The 18,328-nt window shown below is 43.7% G+C and overlaps 1 protein-coding gene across 1 annotated transcript in view; it reads right to left on the reverse strand.

Annotated features, from left to right (window-relative positions):
- LOC117223720 (uncharacterized) overlaps positions 1-18,328 on the reverse strand; it is a 210,402-nt gene that overhangs the window by 47,238 nt on the left and 144,836 nt on the right. Inside the window, exons 3-4 of the mRNA XM_033476173.2 lie at positions 8,505-8,615; positions 1,279-1,392 (exon numbers count right to left, since the gene is read on the reverse strand). Of these exons, the coding sequence (XP_033332064.1) occupies positions 1,279-1,348 (70 nt within the window). The 5' untranslated portion in view covers positions 1,349-1,392; positions 8,505-8,615. The remainder of the gene's footprint in view (positions 1-1,278; positions 1,393-8,504; positions 8,616-18,328) is intronic.

Consider the following 18,328-nt stretch of genomic DNA (forward strand, 5'->3'; position numbering starts at 1 on the left):
GACATTTCGATTCGAGAGATTTCGCTAAAATCCGCTACTTGCCGCGCTAATTGTCGCGTCGCCAAATAGAGAACCGCATGTCAAATGTCGCGGTGTCGCGAATTTCATTTCGCCGAATAAGATTTTATTCGAATGAGAATTCAATCGTACAGGAATTCGTATGGAAAATAATTGATTCGTATAAAAATGATAGAATATCAAGTGTTTTTTCATAGTTTATCGATTTATTTCTTACGTATTACTTTTCCGAATTATTCGGACACTGAATTATTCGAATAAAGAAGTATTCGAACACTGAATTATTCGAGTAAAGAATTATTCAGAAAAGGAATTATTCGAATAAAGAATTATTCGAAAAAAGAATTATTCGAATAATGAATCATTCGAATAAGGAATTATTCGAATAATGAATCATTCGAATAAGGAATTATTCGAATAATGAATCATTCGAATGAAGAATCATTTGAATAATGAATCATTCGAATAAAGAATTATTCGAATAAAGACTCATTCGAATAAGGAATTATTCGAATAATGAATCATTCGAATAAGGAATTATTCGAATAATGAATTATTCGAATAAAAAATCATTCGAATAATGAATCATTCGAATAAAGAATCATTCGAATAATGAATCATTCGACTAATGAATCATTCGAATAATGAATCATTCGAATACACAGAACAATTTACGACGAACAACGAACGATTCGAATGAAATATTCGAAACAATCCGAATAACGCCCAACTTTGATTCCGCCCGAGGAACGTTCTGTTCCGCTTGAGACCGAACAGTAACTTTTCCACAGAGAACGTGCAGGTGTCAAGGAAGGAAACGCGTACAGTTTCGCGTGTGCGACAGTCGCGGCCACGCGTTGTTAAATTTCGCCGCGTGAAGTAAGTTCGAGCAGCGGTCGGTCGTCGGGTTACACAGGAGTTTTCGTCGTTTTCATTATTTATCGGCGGGATTTACGAGGCTGAAACTACCGGGGTCCGTTCGCCGGGATCACCCAGCTCGCCGGGCTTACCAGGGACACTAGATCTCCATTTAAACTTTACGATAAACACGCTCGATATCTCAGTTTTCCCGTGGCCGACCGGAGCAAAATTAAACGTCGCCGGTGTGACATTCGACTTTCCGGAGCCGCGCGGCTGACTTATTTAGAAGCGCAATGCCCGCTCGTTAACGGCATTTGTTCGGCCGTGTCGCGCGTGCACCGGCCTCGTTACATTAACAGATCCCCGTAAATCTTCGTATAAACTTCATGACGCACTCACCTGTGGGCGTGCATGGTGTTCTTGCTGCTTCCACGAGGTCCTCGCGACTTCCGGGCGGCGCCTCCAGCATCGTTCCGCTTCCGGAGAATTTTTTTACGCACAGCAGGCTCAACGCTGCAACCCGAAAAACTTGGGATTATTGCCTGATTCATGAGCCGCTGTAAAATGTATCAGCTACACTGAGTAACAACCCCTGTTACTGGGGCTGACGGAAATCCTTTAACGGCGCCCGCTTAATCAACGTCAAACACGCGGTCATTAATGTGTTCGCATAAGTATGGCTTGCGAAAGTTTCCCGGAAACGGTAAGCAAGAAGTCCAACGAGCCTCGAGCAAGACTATGACAAACGGAGAGAATGAAATTCTGCTTTTCTTTATCGACTTACAGCGTTTACGATCAATTCTCTCGTGGAATTATATGAGTAAATTCGTTTGACGGTTCACTGTGCAATTGGGAGTAATTTGTATTCTTACATTAGAACATTGTATTCTATAATATTCTATAATTCTATTAGGTCTATCTGAAAGTTCTGTCCAATAATGTCATTTCAATACAATATTGAATTATAATAGATTAGCGTAAAAATTAATTCCCTAATCTGAGTAAATAATTCCATATGGCAGAAGTCAAAGTGTTAAGATTGTTAGCGAAAAAAGTAATGCGATTTCAAATCCTTCCTATAAAATAATGATGAATGAATTAATGAACACTGAATGAAACCGACGAATTGTTATAAAAGGCATCTGCAAGACATCCGTGACAATAGATCTGATTTATTTTGGCAATTAAAAGTGCACTGCAAGGGACTGCAAGGTGCTCTATCATTCAACGGATCACTCTAACTTCTGTCGAGTCTGACTTATAGCACTGTATTGTTCGAAATTTCCAGGGAAACTGGAACTATTATTAACAGTGCTCGGGTAAAGACGCGCAACAGAGACTTCGCTATCGAACAATCCCCCCTCTCACCCTCTCCCCGGCATTGCGGGCAGCCAAGCGGAGGCGAACGAGAAGCGTTTTTCGGAAGCCGAGGAACTCAAATAACCGTTTTCCAGATTTATAGGAACCACTGGCCTCTCGGGAATTCGACGACTCTCCATACAATTAAGTTTGAAACTTTAGTGAGCTGGAAGAGACTGTCTGACACGCCACCGTCTCATTTCACTTATAATTAAGTTTCCGCGCCACACCCATCGCGGGTGTTCCGCTTGTTTGACGAGATACGAATCCTTGTCCTATTCGGCTGACTAGCTAGGAACTCTAATCTACTGTTCTAACTAGGTACGAATCCCATCTTACCTGTCTGACTACAAACAGACTTATTTCACTTGTACGGAGAGAGCGACGTATATCGACCCTGCATGATTGTCTGGCGGCAGCCACCGTGCGTCGCGTCGACGAGAGATACGCGTGTCTGACGCTTCGTGTACTTATACCACTTCCTTTATATCGGCGAAAATGTTCAGAGATATCCTTTTGTTTCATCTACCAAATCCGATTCGATTTCTGTTTAGCTGCAAGTATTTTGTGGTCCGTAGCATGATCACTCGCAATGAATAAATGAACATGAAAAAACAACGATTATTATGCACTTTTCACATCGACATTTAATATAGTAATTTACTATTACACGCGTACGGATCTCTTGTACGTGTCAATCTGTATAAATTTGTCGATTTGATTGAGTGTTCGCGCGTTGATAGTTTCGCGTATTTTTTTTATTGAATGTTATACTACATGTATATATATATTTTTTTAAAAAAAGTCGCATCAAATAATTGCTACCAGTTATCATTGCTAGCTATTTAGGAATGTATGAAGTTACAGTTAATAGTAAAATTGTGCGCTACTTATGATAATATTACTCAAAAAATTAAATAACGATATTTTTAACAAAAATACAGATAAAGTGTCCAGTCACTTGACGCTTTATTTTACTGGACACTTTATTTCAGTCACTGGTCACTCAATTTTCAATAGAAGAAGCTAATGGAAGAGTTTATTTCGAGTGTCTGACTCATGGTATACTTATTCTACTTAGACTGTATTGACAAAGCTGTGCATAGATATCCTTTCGCCTCATTTTCCGATGTTCCTGCGTTTCATAATATCCAGGAAAAGATACCAGTGCAAAGCAAAAAGTTGTTTCGCTTTCCAACAATATTTCGTTTTGCAAAGTTGCTAAAAAAAGCACTCGATTCGATATTTTTCCAATAGAAAGCATAACTTCTGCGAGCACAAAATTTCACAACCGTCAGAAAAATGTCGCTGGTCTTTCAACGTTAAAAAATCGTCCACCGTTCTCTCGCGAGAGAACGATACAACATTCCGAAAGCAGCGTAACATTTTATCTATAAAAATTGCAATGTTCGCGCGCGGCGCGACGGCCGCGACGCCGAGAAGGGAAAAACGCCCCCTTTAACCGTGTTTTAGGCGCCTGATGTTTCGTCCGCGTCCGGAAAATTAATCATGCACGCCGCCCACTAAGCGTAACCGCGGGGAAACGGCGCAACAGTGTTGTTAATACTCTCTTCCTGAGGGTGGCGTGCGAGCACAAAGGTGAAGCAGTTATTAGCCGGCTCGCGTAAGGACAGGTGCGCGCCTACTTTTACGTAGCGTACGCCGTCGTTGGCGCACGTGTGCGCGCGGCATTACGAGTGAGACGAGCACTCGGGCCGCCGTTGTTGTTGTGAAAATTTAATTAAAACGCATACCGACCCGTGCACGCGGGTCTCACGCGGATGCCGCACAACTCTGTCCCGGGACCCGGGTCCCGCGGCAACGTGTGCGCCCTTTTAACGTGGATGGTGTCTGGGTCGATGCTAAATTGCACGGAAAGGGAAGATACAGGTGTTGCGAAGCGGCGTGCTTGCCGTCGCGTGTGTCACTCGTTGCGGTCTCGATGTTAATTCCGCGGGGGATGGGAACTTTTCATTTCTGGCGCAGACGAGAGGAAATATTCAACCGGAGGCTCTGTAACGCGATAAGCTTATCAGTGTTCGACGTATGTTGTCGTTCCGAGGGCCCTTGTTCCCTAGAATTCAGTTAGAGCGGCTGGAAACGCTGATGCTGAGATGGCAAATGACGAGAGAATAGCAGTAAATTCTCCCTAATTTTCCTTCAGCATGCAAACAAAAATGGACAATTTGGGGAGAGGACGAATTGTCGATAATTGTAAAAACGAGGTACAAGGTTTGAATAATCGCATTTCCTCTTCCGAAATTGTCCAGTTTTGTTTACGAGCTTCTGTTTACAATTCGGGAGAATTTATTGTAATTCTACGCTGAATTTTCTAGGTTCACGAGTAGAGAAACAAGTGATTCAAGAGGCAAACTGGTCAGACCGGTGACAAAGCGATAGATCCAATAAACGAACACCTAAATCTTTCTACCGTGTGAAAAATTTATATCACAGCCGTTTCACACAAAAACTTGTACAGTAGTTTTATTATGCATCTACAGATGTCTTGCCATGCCATTTCGTATCCGATTATAATTTCTACGTTCAAAGCAGATATATCACGACTTAAGATTTATTTGAAAGCGCGTTCAATGAAAAATTACGATAAATTTGTTTGTATAATATTAAAGCTTAGAAGTTTCTTCAACGGAAAGTATTCCACGATTTCTGAAAATTTCACGATTTTATTAAGTATTCATGCATTGGGCGAGAGACAATAATGACAAGATTGGATTTTCTCGCTTGTAATTCCTGTTATAATATACGCTTGACCGAAGAAGATCATCTAAAAATATGTCACAGAAACATTTTTAAAACGTTAAAAAATATAAAAGAAAGCATCAAATCATCTTGCAACTGGTTCGGTAAATTCTACTGTCAACGAACCGATTCGAATTTCGTCGGCCATGCAACTACCGACATCGCGGGTTTCATTCGAGCGGCGATAAAATGCCACCAAAAAAGAGAACGCAGATCCATGTTTTTCGGCTCGTCGGAAAGAGGAGACTTCCCTCTTCACGATCACGGTAGTTCCATTCCGAAAAAAAGTTCTTTGAACAGCCGAGAGTTCGGCAAAGTTGAAAAATAGTTCGGGCACCGCTCGGATCCATAAAAAGTCTGCGGATCGTTTTTACTTTCTCGCGGGCTCGTTTGTACCTGTGATTCCCGATGCGAACAGGTCCGCCGGACTACACGCGGACCGTTAGTCGGTCGTACGGGATCATTAAACGTGACACTAACGAAAAGTTTCATTATCCGTGAACAGGTCCGCCGCGGCGGTTTGTTAATGAGCCAGTCACATTGTTCGAGCGGCTTCCCTTTGTCCCGTCCGCTCCATTCCGGCCCGGCAAAGGGATGAAACTGCTCCTCGGGTATGCCCGAGCACGAGCTACGATCATTTAATTTGTTGAAACGTGATCGAGGCGTTCCTTCGTGGAACGGAACCGTCTCTATTACTCTAGTCTGCGAGCCGAAGCCCGGGCCAGTCGAGAGAGAAACAGAGAGAAAGAGACAGAGAGAGGGAGAGGGAGAGCTTCCTTTTATCCCTTCAATCATCGGTAATAGCCTCAAAACACAAATAGAAAATTTCCGGGTACCGATCATCGAGTTGGCCACGGTGGAACCGGCTATTGACGTTTCGCTTCGCGGACGAGCACGATGTTCTATTACGCTGTTCTTTCATCAACGAAGAAAGGAGTGGCTCCCCACTCGGGCCGGTCTCGATCATCGATAGCAGATCGGAAATAAGCTAGCGGGGACGCTTAATTGAATGCTTGTATCGACGTTTCTATTTCGAATCGCGAACCGTGGTTCCATCGGGGGACCGATCTCCCGCAGGATCCCGTTTCCTTCGCCTTATTTTCCCGTTTCCACCGTAGCATCGTCTCTCTCACCCCTTCCCGCGAGGAATTCCACACGCCGGCGATCACGAAACTTTTCTGGATCGCGGTCCCAGCTTCCTGCGGTTCAATTTTCGTCCTTTGACGCCGCCCGAAAGCCAGAAAGCATCGAATCGCGGCCGACGCCGAGCGATCGCTTTGTCTCGTTCTATTTTCCAATGGGCTTGGCCTCGCCGCGTTCTTTCCGTCGATTCCGGTATCTACTCTTTCCAACTCTTTCTTTCTCTCTCTCGTTCTCTCTCTTTCTCTCTCTCTCTCTCTCTGTTCACTCTTTTTCTCGATCCTTTTGTGACGGCTAGATCGAGCGGACCGCTCGCTCTCCACCGCGGCACGTCTCGTCGCGGCGTTCTAATCTCCGCCAAGCGCCTCGCTCCGTCGCCTCTCTGTCGAGCGAGTTTGCGGATACTTTCAAAGCAAATTCGTGAGCCGCAATTGCAAATAAAATTGCGGCTTTCGGGCCCCGCCTCGAGAAGAACCAGCCATCCGTGCTCCCGCGGTCGCATTGTTGGCAGGTTCGCGTGTTCTTTTTGCGACCGCCGTCTGCCAAAATGCCGCTGCAACGCCGGGAAATACGGCGAGCAAGAAAAGTGAGTAAACACCGTGATGCGTAACGGCAATATACGGCGATGTAACTGAAATGTAATGCTCCGCGTCGTCTACGACCAAAGCAGAATACATTGTAACTGCAGCCTCTTTAACTGTTAAAAACAGTTACCGTGTTTATGACAAACAATCGAATGCCGCATCGTTGTCTCTTTTATGCTAACAGTATTTCAGAAGATCCACGAATCAGCGAACACTTTCAATCTCGCTGTATTTCTATTTTTCCGTAAATTATAACGTATTCCCGTTGAATATGATCTCCGAGCGACTGTCTGCAGTTTTGTAAAGGTTTTATCTTTCGTAAAAAATTTCCTTTTGTACATTTACATTTCACGAAGATCGTTCGTGAAAAGTGACGAAAGTCGAGTACTTAACGAACCAAGAAAGGAGAGTTGTTATTTTTTAATAATAACGAATTAATTCATTTTTGAAAGAAGAAGGGAAATCGTATCGACAAATTGGCTGTCGAGCCGGATAAAATGGCAGAAGGTAAGGTAAAACATTCGACAGCTTCGGCGATAATCTCGTCCGACCAACGACGACTTGTTCCACTTATCGAGCCAGGTGTCTTCTCGTCTGGCTCTCCTATTCTGCAAGGATTCGCTTCCGCAATCATGCGAGGATTCGACTGTATCAGCCTGACTAGGAGGGCTCCTATTTCACTTGTTAATTAACCGGATTTTCTAATTGTCTGGTCCGAGCAGACAGTCGGGTCTCGTTCCATGCCACCGGCGGCATTGCGCTTCAGTTACCCTAATTCAGTCGAGGATTATCCTTATTCCGTTTGTACGGAACAGCGGCAGGACTTTCACCGGATACTGTAAATGATCGTACGCAGACCTGCGTCCCCTGCGTCACCTCGTCCCAGCTTCGCGTGCATTTGTAATCCAGTTTTTGTTATTCCGGCCTCGAAGCTCCGAGAGCAGGAAACGTCAGGCATTGTTTTAGAAATGCATTACCCGTGCAGTCGTCCCGCGATCGGAATCGGAGTCGGGACATTTCGGTTAGCCGGGAATGTTGCGGAGCAGCTCGAGACAGAAATTATTCACGTTCTGCTCAACAAACGGTCTCAAATGCCGGCGGAACCTTTCGTTCCAAACGTAGCACTGCACCGTGCACCCGGCCGCATAACACATTCTTCGATCACGTCGGCGTTTCGGAGGTTCCGTGCGTCGGAAACGTCAATTTGACTGACAGCGATTCAGCCGCGCTTCGACGTATAAACATCGTTGCGTTCCGCCGCGGCTCATCCGCTTCCACATTATCCGAGAGAGAGTCGTCCGTGGCAGAGACACGGGGAGACAGCGGAGAAAGAGAGAAGTTTTTTATCCGTCGAACGCTGGCGACGGAACCCTTTGCTATCTTTATTCGTCATCCAGTGGCTTCCCGTCTGGGATACGTGAGACGAAACTCAATACACCCCCGGAACTGGCCGAACCTGGAAATTCAAGGCTCGCCCGGGCTTCCGGGGAATTTTATTTATCCGAATGCCGTGGCCGTTTATCTTCGGGCCTGGGGCCTTCAGCAACCGGTAATCCCTGACCAGGTGGCGTCTCAAAATCCAATTTCTTAGCGGGAAACCGTACAAGAGAGGCTAATGTACCGCGTCTAAGATCTGTCTTTGCGGATTCGGTGCACGACGTTTTATTCCGTGGAAACGGCGCGGGAGGGGGCGGAGTGGGCACGACGACGACGACGACGACGGAAACGTAACGGGTGTCGCGAGAATATACAACGATATTTCAATGTCAGCGTGGCACTCACCCCGCTTCACGTCTCGCCACGTGTTCGTGATTTCGTCGAGTATTCCTTGCCAGGTTGGTGTTCACCCATATAGTCCTCTCACATCGTTCCGACGTGCTTCGTGCTTCGAGCCTGGAAGAACAAAATAACTTCGTTAGAAACTTGAACGTTCTACTCGGAGGCGTAATTCAGCGGCTAAAAAATGGCACGGAAATCAGCGCGTTGGTTTTGCCTGGAATAGAGTCGAATTTATCTGCAGACATATTTTACTTGGGACAAATACATTTTCCTTATCCGAGTGGTGGTTATACTGCGTCTGAGATAAGAGACAATCGTTTGTCTGATTCTAGCAGATTCGTACTACTAGTCTGATTATGGCATAGTCTTTCTACTTGTCTGACAATGATGGAATCGTAACACTTGTCTGACTGTTGCAGAATCGTACTAATTGCCTGATTGTTGCAGAATCGTACTACTTGTCTGACTGTTGCGGAATCGTTCCACTGGTCTGACTATGACATAATTTTTCTACTTGTCTGACCATGATGGAATCGTATTACTTGTTTGTCTGTGACAGAATCGTACTAGATCATGACTGCTACTTGCCTGAGTATCGCAGAACTGTACTACTTTTCTGATCGTGATGGATTCATACCACTTGTCTGATCGTGATGGATTCATACCACTTGTCTGATAATCGGTGAACCTATTCTACTGAACTTACATCGTTTCTTATGTCACTTATTTAATTAGAAATACAAATCGTCGACCACTTGCCCGATTATTGGTCGACCTATATCCCTTGCTTGACTAATAACCAGTTCGCACTACTTTTCTGATAAGGGATTCACGAACGACTGAGAATTGTACGCATAACGTGTTTCTAACTTATTTTACAGCATGACACACTTATGAGACGAGAAAGTCCAATGTGTCGCAGCACATTTAATTCTAGTTTATTGGCGATTATATGTCTCGATAACAGCTAGAACGAACGCGAGAAATATGTCACTACATTTTCGTCTTTAAAGCACACACGCGCGCGCACAAAGGTAATGTCAAGGAACGGAGTTGAACCTGGAGTCTCGATCCTCGAGGGAAAAATCGGGGAACGAAATCTACACCCTTCAAGAGCAGATGTCTCGAAGTCGACGTCCACTTGAAAAATGAAATCGGTCGCGCGTGTCTGACAGATAATTGATGGAACGACATCTGCCACGTCGTCGTCGTCGTTGCCCGGACTGTACAACGACGAGGTGCTTGCTCCAGGTGCTCCCGACGACAGACAATGGCCGGGCAGCCGAACGTCCGCTAATTCAGGATACCGGCCGCGGAACTCCTGAAGGAGCAGTGCCCTGACGCGAGATCCAGTTGTCGGTCGGGCGACCACCGTCCGACTGCGCCGAGCGGACCGGTAATTGGTGTCTGAAAGCTGTTTTCAGACGGAAACCAATCGCCCTACTCGGGAAAACTTTCGCGGCTACTCCGAGCAGAGTTTCCAACAGCTGTCCAAGCCTCGGCTCCGGTTACAATCGGCGAACCGGTCGGATGGCTCGGTGACTGGAACACGGAAGAAAAATTGGGGGCGGTGGCACGTGAAAACTGTCGAACACCGACCGCCCGGTGTCTCCGGTCCGCGTGTAACCGCAACACCCTTTCGACCACCGGGATAACGAAAATGTATGGCCTGGCGCAGCCACTGGAACGGTCTTCCAATCCTCTGTATCACCTTCTCTACAGCGCTGTGAGTAATCGAGAATTTTACTGCAGCTTCGGGCATATCCGCGCTCTTCTAGATCAACAAACGTGAATTGTGCTTCCATTTGCTTCCGCGACAGTTTCGGGAATTGAGAAATCGCAGAGAAGTGTGTTGAATGCTTTCATGAATCTCAATTAGAGACATTTTTCCTAGTTTCCTTATTATTCCTAATTATACCTTTTTCAGAGGCTAACCGAGGGTCTCGGCTACTTTTCTGACTATGGTAGACTCGTACTACTTGTTCGACTAGGATGGAATTGTACTACTTGTTCGATTACGATAGAATTGCACTACTTGTCTGATTATGATAAAATCGTACTATTTGTTCGACTATGGCAGAATTGTTCTACTTGTTTGAGTATGATAGAATCGTACTACTTGTCTGTTTATGATAAAATCGTACTATTTGTTCGACTATGGCAGAGTCGTACTACTTGTCTAATTATGATCGAATCGTACTACTTCTCTAACTATAACAGAGTTATACTACTAGTCTGACCATTGACGAATCAGTTCTACTGTTCCTGATAACCTGCTTTTGTATAATATTTATTTGATTGAAAATATAATTCTTGTACAGCGTGCATAATGATCGATCTATGCTCATTGTTCGACTAATAACTGACATACTCTACTTGTCTTATCATGGTAAACTCACATGGATTATTTGATCATTGGCGAACATATTCTACTGTGTTTGAATTTGTTTGTGCCTTTCGGTGCTACTCATTTGGTTAAAAATGGACTGATTAACATTCGGTACTGCTTGTTTGATTAATGATCAAATTACATTTCTTGTCTGACCATGGTCGACTCGTGCGATATGTCCGATTACTAAATGATGTATTCTATTGTTTCTTAACACTATACAGCGGATCTCTTTGTGCGAAATAAAAATTGTCGGAAATATAAGTTAGATGAAAATACTATTTCCTTTTTAATAATTGTAATCACTTGAAGTTAATGTAACGATACCCTTAAATTTCTCTAACGTTTATCCATTTTCCTACTTGACCTATGCGTTTCTGTCCTAAACGCATAAAATCCGCAGTCCTTTCGTCACATTTGCATACCGACGTCCCAGCATTTCCAGCGGAACGAGTTAAATGACAAATCCACGAAGTTCTTCCAACGCTGTTGCAATAATTGAATTCGGTCGCAGTTGTTACTTCAGGTTAGTGCTTTTCATTGAATTCAGCAGCGCACCGGCGCTAGAGAAATTGAACGGCATGTTCCGGATGTAAGTCAGAGCTACACAGAATCAGCTGGCAGCGGAGCCGAACGAGGTGAAAAAGTGGAGATTAAGAAGAGGGCCGGGCGTTCCTTATCTTGTAACAGTGCCAAGCGCGACGAGGGATGGGCGGGAGAGAACATTAAGAGATAAAAGATTCTTCGTCACGGAATTTACGAGCAATTTCGTTCCGGAGCACCATTCGCGGACGCTTACACCGCGTTCCGGGGTTTTCCCATTCACGTTCGACACGGCATCAATTACATCGACGTCGAGGCCCTTTCACAGGGCCCAACGAAACGCGCGGCCGCGGCCCATAAAGATTAATCATCTGCTAAAAAACATTCGATGCTCGTCGAACAGGGAAATATACCTCTGCCGCGCGAATAAATAACCGACGAGCGGCCCGAAAATGCTGGTTCATTTGCCGGGAAACCTAAACGATGTAACTTTATATTTTTCGTTAATTCGTCGGCGGCCGGCAACGGTCCAGAAAACATACAATTCGCCGAATAAAATCTGTTCACCCGTGGATCGGCGAATACAATCAATTCGACCGGCACGATTCGTTGAATCCCCGACGCGGGATATCGATCGAATATTTTTATTTCGCGCGATGAATATTTCGAAACAAGACGACGTCGCGATTCCATGCGGCGGCCTGCATTCTGGCAGGCCTAACCAGCCTCCGTTCCTGTTGTTTGCTGTTGCGTAGTCTGCGGTGCATACGTCTGGCCGCATGTGCCCGCAGGTGCACACGTGCACGGAGTTTGCAGTCCCGCGTTATGCAGGTCGAAACTGCATTATGCATTTATCGTGCGCGTGCCGCACGCTGGATTAACGATCGGCTCGTCGACGAGCAGTCGACGGATATTGATACTTAATACGTTTCCAGCGACTCTAAAGTGCACTCTAAAGTTCAGAAAAGGAAATATAATAAATAATGTATTATATAACGCGCACAAGTGCGAGCATTGTCGAAATAAAATTACGAAAGAAAGATTCATAGAAAATGAGGGAATAATTAGGCTGCAGAATGGTGAACAGAGAGAATAGCAGAGTGTCTGAAAGATGGATACAAGCTGTAAAAATAATAACAAAAGGTCCATGGCGATTTGCATTAACTGGTAGACGGTAGAAACAATTATGATCGATTAATATTCATCGGAGGATAGATCGTTACCGACGGCATGAAAAATCATCGACAAATCTTCGAAAAAACAATTCTACATGTATTCGACGAAGAAGAATGCAGAAACGTGCTTTCCGTGTCAATCAGATTCCCGTTCCACGCGCGAGAACCTGATTGTTTGCCTCGAATTGACGTGCTCCGGCAACGTGCGCATGCAGTTGCAACTCTTGCTGATTCGCTGCTGGTACAGCCGGCGACGTCAACAGACAGATGCATGAATAAAATACGAATACACCTACAATAGTATTCGCAGAAAGAATAATTCCGTTCGATGCAAAGATATGTCATGTAAATTTTCCGAAGGAAAGCTGCCAAAAGGCAAGGCGCAAGAAAGGCGACGGGGAAAGTTCGGCGAGAACGTGGATTCATCGCTATCTATCAGAGGCGACTAAAGATCCGTAATGCTAATCACAGCCGGATCCAAAATATTATCATATAGATTGATGACCAGCGGACACGGTATCCTTATTCCTGCATTATGCAGCCGTCAAGATCCCGGCGAGCGGGCCGTCCGCCGGTGTAACACGCGCGCAGAGAGACCTTCATTCATGAGTTTCGCTCCCTGGAGCCGTATAGTTGGTGACTAGTAATTAGCTAGGCGAGTGACACTATCTCGGTTATCACTCCCAGGGTGCGAGCTACACGCAATACCCGGCTTACGTTCTCACGGAGGATACTCGTTCCTATCTATCCTGCGCGTGCAATTGTTATTATCAGATCGCGCGGCGATTATATTACGTTTCAACGAATAATCAACGCCGAAGATAAGTGACGCGATTTATACGATCGATCGCGATCCAAACGAGCATATTCGTCCATTAACGGGTTACGCATGCCGCGTCTTATACACGCGTCGTGTTTGTACCCGAGAGCTATGTACATTCAGTATAGACAAACATTAGGAAGTCATGATCAGCAGTCACTCTTATCACTCTGGTATCATCAAATCAATTCGTTCTTCATTTGTTTATAATTTGCCGTGCTTCGGTTATAAATTAGTCGTTCGTGAGTTAATTTTGCACTGGTACGTTCAATATGTGCAAATTTATAATTACATTTTTGTTGTTGTTAGACATGAGATTCTGTAACCTAATCTGTGTTTATGTACATATTATATTATAATATATTATACTATATTATATTATATTATTGTATATTATATTATATTATATTATATTATATTATATTATATTATATTATATTATATTATATTATATTATATTATATTATATTATATTATATTATATTATATTATATTATATTATATTATATTATATTATATTATATTATATTATATTATATTATATTATATTGTATTATATTATATTATATTATGTTATACTATATTATATTATATTATATTATATTATATTATATTATATTATATTATATTATATTATATTATATTATATTATATTATATTATATTATATTATATTATATTATATTATATTATATTATATTATATTATATTATATTATATTATGTTATACTATATTATATTACATTATACTATATTATATTACATTATTACATTATTACATTATTGTATATTATATTCGTTTTTGAAACAATAGTAACGTTGCTTTTGATGCATCGATGCAACGATGCACAATCGATCTCGTTCGAAACGAGCAGCGGTCCATTAACGGCGAACACCTGCCGCATCTTATTTGCATGGCCGTGTTTATCCGTATCCCGAATTCGTGCACAAAGAACCGTGCCGTATGCGCGAATAAGAGTCCCGTATTCGCGGCTGCAAAGGGAAACGTCTTTCCGTGGTATTCGTCGGCTTTCACGGCCCTTTTTACTTTTCCGGTGTCCACGCACGCGTGCCTGCCTACATATTTATACGGCCACGCCGGCGGCTCTCCTATATTCCTCTCTTCCGAATGCCTCCCCCGTCCCACTGTTTTTCATTCCCCGCGCGTCTTTTCGCGCGTCTGTGGCCGACGCCGCGTTTATCCGGATGCTTTTGAGGTATACGTACACACACGGGAGGAAGACGCTCGCACGGGAAAAAGGACCAGTTCATAACCGGGGATACAGACGGGAATATAAAGCAGACCGTGCGCCGGAACGATCCCATAACCTTCTTCCCCACGTTACACATTTTTCAACGTTCAACCAACGCGCCGTTCCGCCCTCCCCGCCTTCGCCGGGCCGTGCCCGGCGCCTCGTTTTATCCAACCTTCTGACCGCCACCGGCGTCCTTTGAGTCCCCGAAGAGGGTCGACAAGCCGAGAACTACCGCGGCCGAGCGAACTCCGAGAAACGGCCGGCGGCGGTCCGGATGCAAATGAAATTTACACTCACACCGACGCACCGCGGTGCCGAACGTGTCTCAGAACCATGGAAATAGATTTTTTTCGTTCCGCGCTTTTGACTTCGCGGTTGGCGCGGCTGAACGAGAACGAATCGAAGGGAAAGGAGATTTAGCGTCGGATCATTTATTTCTAGGTTTAATTCCGGCGACCTTGCTGCGGGTTGCGGTAATGTCTCTGTAATTGACGCTCGGATTGTCCACGAAATTGGACAATTTGGGAGGAGGAGATACGATTATTCGAGCCTTGCGACTCATTTTTATGGTTGCCTATTGTCAATGATTTTAAAAACTAGGTGCAGCGCTTGGACGATCGTGTCTCCTCTTTCCAAATTGTCCAGTTTTGTGCGCGATCTGAGCGTCAGTTAGGGAGACATTACTATACTTTGCGAGCGTTTCAGCGCGAGATCGAACGTCTGCGTGTACGGTTATTTTCGAGAAAGCGGATTTTAATCACAATAGATCGACGCTATTTCGGAAAGTAGAATATTTGAGCCGTCTGAAGCAAACGTGGGGTAAGTAAATTTTTTGATGTTAGTTCATTCGATTTATTAAATTCGTTTAAATTTATTTCATTTAATATTATTAAATCGTGTTTGATTTTATATTTCATTATTTTATTATTAGTTTAGTATTCGATTTATTTTATTGTCAATTTAACATTTCATTTCTTTTGTTATCTTAAGGTTGAAGCTCGAAAGTGGCTTACGTAAAATCGTTGTAAGAATTTTTGAAGTTGTTGCATTTTACAGAAATTTTAACTCGTACCTCAATGTTCATAAACGAACCTTTCCGATTTACACTATTTTTGCTCTCGAAGGCTCATTTGTTAGAAGACCTAGGTACATTTGAAATGACATTATTCAAGATACTATTTCAATTAACATTATTTATATTTGTACGGTGATCTAATCACCAGCTCTGTGCTTGGTGTTCCTTTTTTATCTTAATTTTCGTGACAGAGGTCACGAACAATGAATCTTTGGCATTCAAGAATCTATTAACCCATCTATCATTCGATCATCCATCGAATCTATCGACAGAAAGTGTTCCACAGCGGAGATAACAGCGATTTCTGCAAGCTTCTCTTACGAAATTCTCACGGACCACGTGTCGGACTGTTTCATCTGCCCGGGCAGATTTTAATCGTGTCGAATGAAATGGAGGATAAAAGCGGAGAAAATCGTGCCGTCGCTAACTTCGCCGTCTCGTATTTAACAATCTGTTTGTGCTCCCATTGGCTTCTCTCAGTAAAGCCTTCCGGTAGAACGAGTCTTGGCGAACTGTTCTGTAATAATCTCCGAGCCGGCTCTTAACCTTTCATCGGCCGGTAATTCTATAAAGGCGGCGTTGACTGTTACCGTAGTCGCAGCGTCCCGCGGGATAATTTATCAGAGATACCGGAGCTCTTCCGGTTTTCCGGAGGCCGGTGGCAACGTTTTATGGTAATTAACGCGCGCGGGCCAGGTTCTCCAGGAGCCGGGGTGGCCCCCGATCGAGCCGGATCCGTCGATCCGATCTCTTAAAACTCGATTATACAATAGAGACGGGCTAATTACGGGAATTATAATTAATAACGCGGCCCGTTAATCCCGCCGTATCCGTGAATGAATCGGGAACGCTGAATGTTTCAGTGGCACTGATTCGAGGTAAATTAATGTCCACCGAACCCGGCTTGGTAAAAATAAACAGAGCGTTCCCCAGCCGGGGATGAATGTTTCAGTGTCGTTAATGGTTCCGGCGACCGGGGAACGAGAAAGTTCTCGAGATTTCGGAGATTGCCGGTGACGAGAGGAAATTACATTTTTCAGAAACCGTGTCGAGCGAAGATTATTGGAAATTTAAAAGATCGTCAAAGGGACGACGCGGGCGAACGAGAGGAGGAAATGATATCGTGCCCGCTACCACCAGCCAGCCAGCCAGCCTGAGTGGATTCGAAATTTATGAACACCCTGTATTATGTAACAGGTCTTTTGTGCCGGGGACATCATGCTCGGTTCCTCCCCCTTAGCGACGCCCTCGCCGCGAAGGGTTGCAGTAAACCTCGTAAATCTTCGCCCGTAAGACGTTGCTCGTAATTTCGAGAACAGATTGCCTCGTTCCACCGTGATATTGACGATTAAAACATCGAATGATAAATCACGGCACGCGGGATCAACGGTCGACTTGATCTCCCGGATACTCCCGAGATTTATCGGAGTTCATTATATCTGAATAGAGTTCGCGCGATATTACGTCGCGGAAAATATTGCATCTGCGGAACCAATGAAACCCTTGGAATCAATAAAAATTAATAAATTCATAAAATTAGTAATAACAACAAAGTCAATGAGATTGATAAAATCAGTAAAATTAATAAAATCGATAAAATTAATAAAATCAATACAATTACTAAAATCAGTACAATTACTAAAATCAATAAAATTAATAAACTCATTTTTATACTAAAACATTCGAAGATATTCGAACTGTTTGGTGTCAGTTCTATCATATAAATTACTTTGATTTTCGTGGAAAGTTGTGGCACTAGACGCGTCCAGGTTCCTGCAATAACGTCACGCCGATTTATTTAAAGTTTCATTGCTGAAACAGCAAAGCGTTGACCTGTTTCATCTGTATCGTCGATCACGAACGGTCGTGTCGCTTATTCGGCGAGACAAGGCAGCTTATTCTACCGGGACGACCGAGATCTGTATCACTTATTTGGAAGAGGACAGTGTACCATTTAAGTTGTCTATTTACTGAAGTGGGACATGAATATTCCCACTTGCCTGGACAGATACGAAGTACTCGTCCATTTGCCTGATTGCGGCTCCAGCTATTCTACTTGCACGAGGACAGCTTGTCTCGGTATCAAGGCGTCTATTAAATTCGAAACAATCGCACATTATTCGATCTTGGACTGCATCCGTCCGACAGCAACACTCGTGACATCTTTCGGCTGTCAAATTTGGCAGCCAAGTAGAACGAGACTACAATTTATCAGACAGTAAAACAAACAGTGTGCAAGTCGACTGTGGCGTAAAAGTAGCGCACGTTAATTATTTTTGGATCAGGAAAACTGTTCCTATCGCTTCCATGTTATTAGTATTTCATTTCTATTAGTATCGTTCTATTTTATTTTGTGGAATGCTCAAGGAGATAACAAAGTCTTCCCAATGGAAAAAATTGCAATTAAAAAAGTGTTAAATCGAGTTTAATAAGATCTTTCGGCTGTCAAATTTGGCAGCTAAGTAGAACGAGACTACAATTGATCAGACAATAAAACAAACAGTGTGCAAGTCGACTGTGGCATAAAAGTAGCGCACGTTAATTATTTTTGGATCAGGAAAACTGTTCCT

The sequence above is a fragment of the Megalopta genalis genome, chromosome 4 (genome assembly GCF_051020955.1).
Source record: "Megalopta genalis isolate 19385.01 chromosome 4, iyMegGena1_principal, whole genome shotgun sequence".
NCBI classification, from domain to species: domain Eukaryota; kingdom Metazoa; phylum Arthropoda; class Insecta; order Hymenoptera; family Halictidae; genus Megalopta; species Megalopta genalis.